The sequence below is a fragment of the Brachypodium distachyon genome, chromosome 2, assembly GCF_000005505.3.
Source record: "Brachypodium distachyon strain Bd21 chromosome 2, Brachypodium_distachyon_v3.0, whole genome shotgun sequence".
Taxonomy (NCBI): Eukaryota; Viridiplantae; Streptophyta; class Magnoliopsida; order Poales; family Poaceae; genus Brachypodium; species Brachypodium distachyon.
In genome coordinates, this window is record NC_016132.3 from 24,890,559 (window position 1) to 24,903,556 (window position 12,998).

At 44.7% G+C, this 12,998-nt stretch overlaps 2 protein-coding genes and 1 pseudogene across 3 annotated transcripts; 1 reads left to right on the forward strand and 2 right to left on the reverse strand.

The window, feature by feature from the left end:
• The first annotated feature begins 2,252 nt into the window (after positions 1-2,252).
• Positions 2,253-2,956, forward strand: LOC112270664 (RING-H2 finger protein ATL73-like). Its single transcript, XM_024458615.1, has one exon. It carries the CDS (start codon positions 2,350-2,352, stop codon positions 2,773-2,775), a length of 426 nt encoding a protein of 141 aa, XP_024314383.1. The 5' UTR covers positions 2,253-2,349; the 3' UTR covers positions 2,776-2,956.
• A 3,010-nt stretch (positions 2,957-5,966) lies between these two features.
• LOC100830614 (PLASMODESMATA CALLOSE-BINDING PROTEIN 5) lies at positions 5,967-6,359 on the reverse strand. Its single transcript, XM_024458793.1, has one exon. It carries the CDS (start codon positions 6,357-6,359, stop codon positions 5,967-5,969), a length of 393 nt encoding a protein of 130 aa, XP_024314561.1.
• Positions 6,360-6,920: 561 nt separating this feature from the next.
• LOC100830923 lies at positions 6,921-12,058 on the reverse strand (annotated as a pseudogene). Its single transcript, XR_138007.4, has 2 exons — positions 9,433-12,058; positions 6,921-7,607 (listed from the first exon to the last, which is right to left on the reverse strand). The product of XR_138007.4 is annotated as an uncharacterized LOC100830923 (transcript).
• Between the last annotated feature and the right edge of the window lie 940 nt (positions 12,059-12,998).

Below are 12,998 nucleotides of genomic sequence, written 5' to 3' on the forward strand. Positions count from 1 at the left end.
CAAACCTGCCAGTGTGCAGCCACTGCATTGAGATTGAGGGATCTCGCCCATCTATGGTTTAGCAGGGCCTCTGCAATAGTGAGTTGGAGATCTCCCCTAGGAGCCGCCGCGCAGATATTAGGGGCAACATTTTTGAGGCGGATGGCGAACACCCAAGGGTCTGTCCAGAAGAAAGTGGACAAGCCATTGGCGGCGTGGGCAGAAGTGGCGGCCTCAAACAAGTCGAGAGAAGGCCTCGGGATACGCAAGTGCAATTGGTGCCATGGCCTGTGAGGCTCAGTGCGTTGGAGCCATGGCCATTTAGACTGAAGCGCCACGTTGAGCATCTTGAGGTTGGGGATGCCGGGCTTAATAGGATTATAGGATTGATAGAATACTCATATCAACAAAGTATACCTTTTTTTCTGGGAGCCCATCCGAAAAGAATCTCAAAGTTAAGCGTGCTTGGCTCTTTGATAGTGGTCTGACGATGAAAGACGAGAGACTACGAATCAACGTCTCGGCAGTGGCATCTTGATGGTGGAATGACGTCGTCTAGCACACCCTCTATCATCAGCTTGGTATGGACGTTTGTTCGATGGTGTGGCTCAGTGGGCTATCAGGATTATTCAACCGATTGGAAGGGGGGGTTTGACTTGGTGCGTTTTTCAAGATTAGTAGGTTTTGTACTATGTCATAGAGTGTAAGCGCATAATTGATCTAAGGGTATATAATTGTGTTGCGGTATTCTTCTTCAACATATGACACACCTTCTTAGATGTATTTTAGAAAAAGAAAATGTGGCCAGGGCTGCCTGATGAGAGACAGCCAGTGATGGCAAACACATGTTCATGGTTGCCGAGAGCAGAGAGGATGGATTTGCAAAGACGACATCAATGACACACCTCCATGGCTCTAGCCCATCAGGGAAACAGAAGGGATTGAGTGGTATACTGGTATCGAAGACTAGAAGGAGATGTGGGCGAGACCATAAAAGATCGAGGAGATGTGAACAGATACAAAGCATCCGATCCTGATCGGACAGACCAAGGAGTGAGTGCGCCAGAAGACAGAAAGACAAAATAGTGCTCACAGAAATAGGAATCGCGTTAGTTTATTATAAAAATGGTTATTTAAGTAATTAAGTTTTTTGTTTTTTGACAGCTTAAGTCCCTCTTTTTTAAGTCTTTGAAACAAGAGTTACATCATTGATAATTAGAGGAACAATGCTAGGGGCTGGGGAATCTACCGAGGAACAAGCAGCAGAGAATTTTGGTAGCTGTGCAACTTCGTGAGCCACTTCATTCGCCTCACGACAACAATGCTGGACTTGCAGTTTAACGAGCTCTGTCATAAGCACAAAGCAGTCATCAAAGATGGCGGCAGCCGGGCTGTAGTTTGCCTCTTTGCCGGAAAGAGTTTCGACGACTTGCATGTTATCAGAGTTCAACACAGCCCTACTGCACCCCAAAGAAATGGCCAGCTCCAAACCAAGCCGAACAGCCATGGCCTCGGCCGTCACCACATCTGAAACGAGCTCGATTTTTTCATTAATCGATGCAACAAAAGCTCCCGACGCATCGCGAATAACAACGCCAGCTGAACCTTAAAGATTATCAATGTCAAAAGATGCTTCGACATTAATTTTGACACAATCCTGAGATGGCTTTGTCCAACCTTGCTTCTTGATCTCCGCCCTATGATACGATGCAATTGAGAAGTTTGAGACCATGGCCGAGATGGAGAAAGCGGCTCGCTGAGGGGACATCTGCGGATCATTGTGCATGAATTGTCTCCTTTGCCACCACAAATGCCACACAGTAACAACGACCACCTCGCAGAGTCGGTCGACCGGAACAGCCGAACGGAGAGGCGAACAGAGAAGAAATTCTAGCACCGCCGGGCCGGCTCTATCCTGCAAGCATGCTTTCTTCACAAAGCTGATGTGATCGTTTGCCAAATATTTATGCATGATATTCGTAGAAAAATGTATGCCTGGGCTTCTGTTCAGTGCCTAGTCTCTGTCAATGACAAATTAGAATGACACATTATCATAACCCAGATTATTTATTTAATCTTATAAAACATATGGAATGTGCCAGGTCCATTCGTTAGGAAAGCGAACTACTGAGCCGTTCAAATCAGTGGAACGAGTAGTCGCAATCGAAGCTACGTTAACCACCTGAGAAGCGTTTGTTGAGGATTGAACAACAATTCACACAACACCAACCTAATCACTTGAGCTTAAAAAACTGCGAAACCGGAGGCAGTGCAGGAGTGCACGCAACAAAAGAAACATAAATTGAATCATGTGGACTTCAGCCTAGCTAGCTTGGTCCAAAGCAGTGCCCATTCCCAGCTCCTACCGCTATGCACTTCGTAATATCACCCGACAACCTCCTCTTCTTCTGCTCCGTTACGGCGTCGGTCACTGCCGTCTTCGGCCTCTTCTCGCTGTACAAGCGCCTCGCACGCCATGAACAACGACATCAACCCTCTTCTATTCCAGCCGGAGTTTCAGAGGAGGAAGAAGCACTCACGGCGGCTTCGAGCCTTCTTCCCCCGTTCATGTACAACCGCCTCGTCCGGCACAGCGGCAAGGATAATATGAAGGCCTCGACAGAGTGCGCGATCTGCCTCGGCATGATCCAGGTCGGCGACATGGTGAAGCTGCTGCCGGCATGCACCCACATCGATCTCTGGCTTGCTTCGCATTCGACATGCCCGCTTTGCCGGTTCAGGGTCAGCGATCACTCGGCAGCCATTCAGAAAACGGCTCATGTTTCCTTTGCATAGATCATCAGGCTCATCTTTCCCCTGCATAGATCATCACCATCTGCAGGGAATGTCTGCACAGGGTTATTTTTTCCCTTATTTTTTTGAATTTCAAGATAAACATGAATGTGTATGGCAGTGCTGAATCGTAATGTACATACTGTATTTTACTGGAATCGCAATCGAATTGACATTTCATCCACCGGGGTTCCATAAATAACCCCCAACTTAGATTACAGATAGCTTTTCACTGTCAACATGTTAAGGCAGAGGAAATTCAGGGTGTTGAAGCATTCACGGAGGGGAATGCAGGATATAATACACTTAAAACCGAAGCAAAGTTGAATAAGTGCATGGGACCGAAGAGGGCAAGGACAAAGGACCCCTCTGAAAGTCTGAATGCTCATTTAAAATAATGCACATTTGAAAGAACAGAAGGAAAAATGGGGAAGCATCAGAGGGGGATTTTCTTTCTCTCCATACTCATCTACCTCCTGAAGAAATTCTTCAACCACTTAGGGAACACACTGCATTGCTGCAGATCAACATTTTATCATATACATGCAGAAAGGAGTTCAAGAAAATTCCTCAGAAATGCAACACGACCAAAATTGTTACAGATATAGACATGCATAAAACCACAGGTTGAGTTGCCAGGAAGAACTTTCGCTTAAATCTGCAGCGTTCTGACCATAGCTTGTTGTTCCTGTGAAGCTGCCGTTTTTGGGGGATGCACTGCAGTGGTACAACTATGATAAGGCAGAGGAAATTCAGGGTGTTGCAGCATTCACGGAGGGGAATGCAGGATATAATACACATAAAACATTAAAACCGAAGCAAAACTGACATATTGATACAGCATAGCATGAAAGAAGAGTTCCGCTTGGCAAGTTTAACATGGGAAGATTTTTCTAAGAACTGAAAATTGGTGAAGTGGCAGGATTTAAAATGTTAGGGCTCCTTTTGGAAAGTTGGGGTATAATAATTTTATTCGGTTAAGCTGTTTTTAGATATTTGGGTGTTTGCCTAACTTTTTTTCATCATTAAGTTGCAAAAAGAGATACATTATTACTTCCTAGAACATATATGTTGAAATCTTGAGATGACAACAACTGGATAACTTGTGTCTAACTTTTAATCCAATATATCAAAACAGAGAAATGCACTTTTGAGAACTTCCTTTCCTTGGTAGCTTCAAAAGTAAGCACAACACGTTAACCGTAAACTGCAAGGGATAAAATTGGTAATTTTTGGGTTTCCCCTACTGTTTCCCGGTGAAATAAAAAAGGTTCTTTGTTGAAAAACCTCCCAAATAAAATTTGCTTCTTTCATGCAACAAGATGCTATTCACTTCGAAAGAATTTCCAAAAGTTTGACTCAGTGTTTGGCTACAGAACTACAGCTAGCCTCACCTTAGTAGATGCCTATCACTCTGTAAAATTCATCTGATGGTTAATTGTGTATACAGATATATGTTGACATGCATTCTCATCTTGGATCATTTTCAACCATTTAATAATATCAAAACCATATTTGAAGGATGTCGATTTATCAAACTGCAACTATCTACACGTGAATCTTGAAAAAATTGACCTACAAATCAGTGGCGGACCCAGGATAAATTTGAAGGTGTGGCGAGTTTACACAGTAAGAAATCTTGTGCGATGTTACTATGCAAAAGCCCATTGAAATACTGGAAATATATTAATGTGAAGGTACCGGCACTCAAAATACCTAAACAACAAATATATATTACTTTGAAGGTACTGGCGCTCAAAATTCCTCAACGGATGAAAATAACATGAACATGGACTTCACAATATATAATCTACTTCCTCCGATCCATAATAACTGTTGTTACTACTCACTCCGATCCATAATCTGAAACACAACAGTTATTACTCACTCCGATCCATAATAAGTATCTCAGATTTAGTACAACTATGTACTAAGTTAATTCCAAATCTGAAACACAACAGTTATTATGGATCGGAGGAAGTAGATTATATATTGTGAAGTCCATGTTCATGTTATTTTCATCCGTTGAGGAATTTTGAGAGCCAGTACCTTCAAAGTAATATATATTTGTTGTTTAGGTATTTTGAGTGCCGGTACCTTCACATTAATATATTTCCAGTATTTCAATGGGCTTTTGCATAGTAACATCGCACAAGATTTCTTGCTGTGTAAACTCACCACACCTTCAAATTTATCCTGGGTCCGCCACTGGATACAAGGATGGAGGAGGAAACTCTTGCAAATCTGCATCACATCTATACTGCTTTTCTAGCACTGTATCCTCGAAGGGGGTTACCAAAATTGTATAGAACTCTTGTAAATAGCTAATCCACCCAATTTGGACTTACTTGAAAGTTTTGAACACGTGCAACATGAACTATTTCGAGTCTTCCTCTTGTACACAACCAAGTCAGACTTCTCACACAACACCAGTAAGAGGTCAGAAGAAGAGTGACAGAGCAACCAAAGCATGGATAGCTCATCTATGGAAGAGGTCGAAGATAGGCTGCCGGATATCGGGCTTGGCTATTGGCTCACCGTATCATGCCAGCACAACACGGCATGCTCATCGGGCCTAATATCTTCCATCAAGGTATGGACCATAAACAAAGTCACAAGGAGAATTTAGAGACTTGATAAATAGATTGCAATTAGTTGATGCTTGCAAAACAGAAAGTGATAAAGTAGATTTGAGATCCATCTGGGAGGTGCTCTTCTGAAGAGATATGCTACCGAATACAATATTTATGTGTAGCCGAATTAAGCACCGGATATATTTTTGAAGATTTTCGTGTTCATTCTCTAAGAGTGAGTTCAAGGTGTTTGACACAATGATGCGTGCTTATACTACTCCAGTACTTGCCATGCAAACATCCCCCGCCCCAACACACACAACGACATATCTAAAATATAGGCATGAAACCAGAAGAAGTAACTGATACTATGCAGAGATACCAATAAGAATGAAAACCGAACTTGGATTGCACCTGACCTGGAAGGAAACACGCAGTTCCCATGACCTGCAAAAAAAAACAAGTTGCCGCGCCGAGACGCCAACGCCACAGCGTTAAAGCTGCATCTCATGAATCCAGCATCCAACGAAGCAAAACAATGCTTTTCATTTTTTTGCAAGGGAAGCAAAATAATGCTTGATAAATGTGAAATCCAAGGATGCTCGTTCATGATGCGCGAAATCACGAGAGGAGCCGGCGTGGGTGCTTACTGGGGTTCAGGCCGATGAGCTCGGCGGCGCCGGAGAAATCACAGGAGGCGGGGTTGGCGGCGCCACCGGATCGGAGGAAGTAGTCGTTGAACGCGTAGGACGCGTGCGCCAGGAGGTCGGGCGGCTCGTAGCAGGCGCCGCCCAGCTGGATGGCGCGGCAGTCGGCGCCGCCGTTGGGGCCGCAAGCCCAGTCGATAGCCGACTGCAGCGCGCCATCCTCGGCGTTATTCTTCGCGACGCACCAGAGCTGACCGCCACTGCTCACCGCGACGGCCCCTGCGGCGCTGCCGACAGCCGCGTGGGCGGCGAAGAGGAGGAGGGGGAGGGCAAGGTGGAGAGGGGGAGGCGAGGCCGCCACCACCATTGGGGCTCGGACGATCTGGGAGTAGCTGATTGGAGGATGTGAATCCTACCGTTGCGGGTGAAGGAGAGGAGGGGCGAAGCAGAGCAGATCAGCAGAGTGTGAAGCGGAGTGCTGTTGTGGACTTGTGGGGACGTGTGACGGCGCGTCTTCAGATACTTTCGCCCTCGCTTTCCAGTCCGCAGTGGACCAAGGATGAACCTGCGCCCTTTGTTCCCTGGACGGCGCTAACGCACAGGGCAGAGACAGATGAAGAAAAGTAATTGGAAAACCACACGAGTCTATTGTAGACATAAACCTTACTTTCCGAGTACATCCATTATTCCTTCTCCCAATATTTTATCAAATGTAGAGTCCAGGTGCTGGGAGGACAGAAAGATCTGGTCGTTCAATATCATGATCCAACAGCCTCAATTCAATGGTGGTTCTCAGGTAGCTAGCTCCATTCTAGGGTCTCTTAATTTTACGAAGTCCAATACTCCCTCGGATATAAAAGTCCTTTGAATATCCCAAGGTCAGTAACTCAACCAATATCATTGAAAAATAGAACATCTGAAGATATAATTTTGTGATATAAAACTCCTGCCACATTAGTTAAATCACCGACCTAGAAAATACACATGAACCCTTTATGCCGAAATGGAGGTAGTATGAAGAATGTGACAGCGAAGCTCTGATGTATGCTCTAATATGTGACAGCCAAGCTCTCATGTATGCTCTAATATGTGACAGCCAAGCTCTCATGTATGCTCTATTGTACCGAAACGGAGTACCTCACATCAAGAAATCTCGTTCAGATGCATCGACAACCTCTTTTACTAGACAGGCAGAACGGACGTCATGTAAAAATGGAATAGATTACACGTTCTGACTGCGAAGCGAGGAACCATCAATCAAATATCGAACTGCCATGACCGAGCCTGAAAATACAGTCTGATAGAGGATTGGCATCTCAATAAGGCACTGGCCACAGATCGTTGAAGCGTCCTTGTGTGACGATACCCTTCAGTCACAGGTGGATAGTAAAGTAATGTATACTAAAGTCTAGAGTCTACAATGCACATGAGGTTGCCACGATTGCTGATTCGCGCTCACTGTTGACATGAAGACGTCCAAAGGATGTGTGCGTTTATCCAAAAGAGCTCCCCACCTTGCCATAAACATCCCCACCTTGCCATCAGAACTTGCCATAAGCATCCCCACCTTGCCATGAGAATCTTGCCATAAACATCCCCACCTTGCCATCAGAACCTGCCATAAACATCCCAATTGTCAATTCCTGGGCATGCGGAACATGCAAAGCAATTCAACCAAAAAAAAAGGCTAAAGCCACCCTTCAATATCGAAAATAACGTGGATAGTCACGGTCCTGAAAAATGGAGCCGACAAGGTCACTTCATAAGACCTGCCAGCTAAGCCCTACTTATTGGCATAATTTGAGTTCCAGTAAAGGCCAGAAAAAAATCAAGCTCAAAATCATGGAAAATCTTTAATTACTAGTCTATCGTGATGTGTGTCTAGACAATTACCATTTTTAGCAGTCACAAAGTAAGACCCTGGAACAAAAAAACTCTAGTCAATATGAATGAAAATAGAGTGGCCAATGTTTGGCTTCTAAAATGCTGGACATATTTCACCAGTTGCTGTGCTAAAAAAACCACCCAACTCCACCAAAAGCAAGCCCCTAGTAAGCTAGACCTGCACCGGTACTCATGTTTCAAAATATAAAATACCTAGGAAAAGAATGTGGCGACTAGCAAAATGAAAAGCACCAGGTCATTTTCGACTAGTCCTTGCTTTGTGTGCTCAAAGCTAAATGGGCATATATTTGCAATCAGAGGAAGCAATCAATGATATAGGAGAGAGACCTCATGCAAGAACTGGGGTACAAGAATGGTATGATTGTAAACTCCCAAACATAAACCATTCTGATCTGATTAAAGTGTCGAAGCATGAAGGGTAGGGTTTACATACTATGCAAGGAGCAATCATTTTCACATACAATCCTTAGTTTTTTGTAGCTTACAAGTGTTTTAGGACGAAGGAAGGGGTTTTAATATTATGCAACAAACTGAACTTCACTTGCAATTATGAGTTTTTTTGTACATTATGCAAGTGTTCAAAATATAGTGTATATGAACTTGTTAAGATATCCTATCCATCTTGAAGCATATGGGCCATAGCCCATCAAGGTAGTGTCATGAATATCTCACTACCACTAGAAGCTTCTCATAACCTCATACCAAGAATACACATATGTTGCCTTGCTAAAAATATAGCCATGCCTGAATTTATATTCCATACTCGATATTCCCCCCTGAGCTGATCTCCACTAACCCAGAAATGTTACTCCCTCCGCTTCTTTTTACAGGGTGTTTGATTGGTCCAGACAAGCCTTTGACCAAATTTGCTTTTTTAAGAAAAAGTGACCAACAATTACATTATGCAATAAGTGACATAAATTTGATGTCGTAGATTTTTTGTATTAAAAAATGCTTATGATTATGATTTTGTATCGCATAAACCTCATATTAATGGGGTAATCTGTGTTCAAAGGCTTGTCTTAAACAATCAAAATACAGCCTAGAAAAAGAAACAGAGGGGGTATTTGATTACTAACAAATCACAATAACTGTAACATAATTTGCTCAAGCAAGCAGACCTGTAGACCATGAAACCAATTCACACACTATTTAGAAAGGACAGCTGATGTATTTAAAATAAAATAAAAACTGATGACTCCAAGTCATGACAATTCAGTACGAAAAAATAATAGCAAAGTAAACTAAAGTAGGTCATGCAGGTTCTTTCATTCTTGATCCTATTAATTTAACTAATTACTTTAGTAGTTCACTTAAGATACCAGATAAACATGCATTACTTCAACAAAGATATTGCATATGCATAGACCATAAAAATAGAGTGAATTAGAATCCCCAACCATACAGAAACCAGGAAGATCTCCTAACCACCATTGGATTCTAACAAAATACATGAAACTAGTTTATCTTCTAACAATTCAATTCCTCCACAGTACATGAACGCAAGAACTTAGCGTATATGCTAATCCATGTACCTTTAACTATAGAGAAGTCATTCTTCTGTAGCCGGGGTTGCAACCTTTGCTTTTCTTTTTTCCTTGAGAAAATGAATATCCCTAGCGAGTCCTTCCATTTTGCTGCACAGAAGATTGAGACGCTCTGTCCACTTATCAATCTTTGAAAACCATTCGAGCTCAAAAAAATGTATCATCTCATTTGCTGCAGCAAGGTTTCGCTCCTCTTCCTTCAACCGGTTCCTCTCCAACTCCTTGACACCAAGAACAAGGCCACCGCCACCAGCAACATCGTGATAACGGAACTTGTTACAAGGGAACTTCTTCCTGTACTCAAAGAAAGAGGCAGCGGTATGTTTCAAAGCTGCCTTATAGCCACTGACCAACTTGCCCATCTCATTCAGATCATGCTCAAAGCGCCTAAGATCTTCTTTCCGCTTATTCTCTTGCTCAAACCTGGCTGAGTCCATGGAATGGATAATTGCGTCCTTCTCATCTAGCAAGTTAACCAAGTGTTGCTTCTCTAATAGCACATCTTGAAGCGCTCTATCTTTCTGTTCATAGAGCATGCTAGCCTCTAGCATCAAGTTCTGTATGGGTCCTGCAATATTTGTATTGAAGACTGATGATCCAGGTGGTACACTACTATCGTTGCAGTTCTGCATCCGCTTCTGCTGACTGCCCAATGAAAACTGCGGTTGTTCTTGCATATGGTCATTGCACCCATCAATTTCCCCGATGTGCCTCTTCCCATTATTCCCACCAAAAATTGAGCTCCCGGGACCCATGTCCATTCCATTCTTATGTGCATCAGCACCCATAGCCAAGAATTCTCCAGAGGACAGGTCATACGTATTTTCCATACCTTGTACGTCGAGGGAATTGAGTTCATCGCATGAAGGAGGTCTGTTGATTGCATCCCATTTAAGGATCCCATTTTCACAGAGAATCCATCATCAAAGCTTACCTCATTCCTCATCCCAATATCCCCTTTATTCAAATTCTCGAACTCCATCCGAAATGTGTGCTGGTCATATTGCTGTGAAAACTGTGTTGTTCCCTCGTCCCCCTTATCATCCCCAATCGCCAAATCCATGTCCACTCCACCCCGATACCCCACGAATGCATCATCCTCCGACTCCTTCGCCTCCTCATTATCACTATCGTCCACATCCAGATTTTCCACAGATGCATTCTCTTCCGCATCCCTACTGTCATAATCATTGACAGAGCTAATCCCCAAGCTCAACCCAGTCGTGTCCTTCTCTTCTTCCCCATCTGACTTCTCATCCTCTTTCATCTCCGCTAATGGGCTTGCGTCCTTCTCTGCTGCGCCACGAGATGCATCTTCATCTCCCTCCCACTCTGCTGAAACCTCATCATTAGAAGTCAGCATCTGATGCGTAACAGTTACTGCTTCCAATGAAACAAGCCCCAGCTCCAACTCATCCCCCGCCTTTGAGTCATCGAAGCTCGTGCCATTATTCGGTGTCTCCAATGATATCTTACTCCTCGCATTAGCGGCCACATCCACAACTCCCAACTCCAGTTCCTCCATGCTCTTGCTCCTAACATCAACATCCCCTTCCTCCAACTCCTCCAAGTTATTGCTCGCCAAAGCTGCACCCTCTATCTCTGGTTCCTCCAAGATTTTGTCCCTCGCAACTTCATCCACCAACTCAAATCCTGATTCCTCCATTATCTTGCTCCTCACATCAGCATCAGCATCCATTAGGCCCAACTCCAAGTTCTTGCTCATGGCATCCGCATCACCATCCTCCTCATCCATCTCCGTGTCCGCAGACACCTCCAGGGCAACCTCCCCTCTCTCTTCTTCCTTCACCACTTGGAATAGATTGGGCTTCTGTGTCGAAATGAGCCTTTGAAGATATGGCCAGTAGTAGCACACCCCATCATCCCTCTTGGGCACCTCCAGAATCTCCTTCTCAACGAGTCCCCAGATCAGCCCGGCCCAGTCAACCCTATGCGCCGACCCATCCTTGACCGCCTGTTCCGCTGAGGCCACCTCCTGCAGCAGTATGCACATGTCATCGCCCTGGAACGGGGGAAGGATATACGACTGCATGAACTCCAGGACGGCGGAGATCACCGCGGCCGGGTCCACGTCGGGAGGGGGAGCCGTGGAGGCCGGCTTGGGTGGGAGGGAGAGCGCGCGGACCAAGTCCGTACGGCTGATACCGAGGCGGACGTTCCCCAAGACGAAGCTGCGGTGCTGCGACGGGTCGTAATAGGCGATGAGCTGCGCGACGAGATCGGGGCGCGGGGGCTGTGATTCGAGGTCGAGCCGCGCGAAGTCGAGGAGACCGAGGGAACGGAGGGCGGCCTCGTGAGGCGAGGCGGCGGCCGAGAGGGAGCAGGGCGGGGGATCCAGCGGGTGGAGACGGAGGTGGGCGCGGAGGTTCGCGAGGCGCTCGGCGGCGGCGCGGAGCTTTCCGGTGAGGGGCTTCTTGAGTTTGCTGCCGCCGTGGGATCTCCGAGGAGGCATGTCCGGATCGGGGTTGACGGAGGCGGTAGAGGCTTCCTGCGGGGGCTGGGAGGTTTGGGAGGGCAGGAGATCGGCGGAATCGGGCATGACTCTCGCTTCCGGGGGATTGGATTTGGTGAGGGTTTCTTGCTCCTCAGTTGGGCTTTGCGTTTGGGTATATATCGATTAGAGGGGAGAAGTTCGAGGGGGTTCCAACTCATCTAATCGGCACGTGACAGAATGCGCAAAGAATGCAAGTGTAACAACAACGTTCATCTTTGAAAAAAAAATGGTTGAATCACTCTCTTCAGATTAGTACCTAGCTCATGTTGGTTGTCAGTGAAATATCGCACATCGATTGCAAACAATCCGAAATAACAATGCAGACACTGGTTTTATTATAGGACCCTTGAATCACTCTCTTCAGATTAGTAAGTCAAATCGGTAAATACGAGCGGAGAAGAGAATAGGAGCATGAATTAATGAGATAGTATCGGTTCCATGATGATACTGTATCTAAGATACAAGATTCCTCACTTTCCTCATTAATTCAACGCCACCTCATAGAGACTCGTATCGTGAGCCGAATAAATGATACAAGGTGGAATGCCGAGAGAGGTATGAATAGAACTTTGTTTAAGAGATTTATTTTGCTGGTGGACCCTATGTGTTGATAAAGAGTATTACTTATCATCACGTTGGCAAGAGTAAGTGTCGCTCTCACGCGTGTCAAAGTGAGTATGTATGATTAATAGTATTAACGGTAATTGACAGTAGCATTAACATACATTCCTCCTTCCACGTATGAAAGGCCCAATTTCCAATTTGGTTTCTCCAAAATTTTAATGGCATTTTCTAATTTTTCTCTCTCAAACCATGCGTCACTTGATTGTAATTCTCTTGGTGTAAGATCTACATTAAGTGCGACCTATCACCTTACTCACTAACTATGCATAAGTTTCAAGTCTCTAGGGTTCCAAATCTATTGGTCAAAACATGAAAAAACTTATTCGAAACGCACCCTCTTCGCCTTGATACTAGATATTTTCAAATGGGGCCTTACATATATGGAAGGAGGAAGTGCTAGTAATTAAGAATTTCT

Bases quoted from the DNA above. Each gene is read 5' to 3' on its own strand.
- LOC112270664 (XM_024458615.1), top strand. From the start codon at position 2,350: ATGCACTTCGTAATATCACCCGACAACCTCCTCTTCTTCTGCTCCGTT.
- LOC100830614 (XM_024458793.1), bottom strand. From the start codon at position 6,359: ATGGTGGTGGCGGCCTCGCCTCCCCCTCTCCACCTTGCCCTCCCCCTC.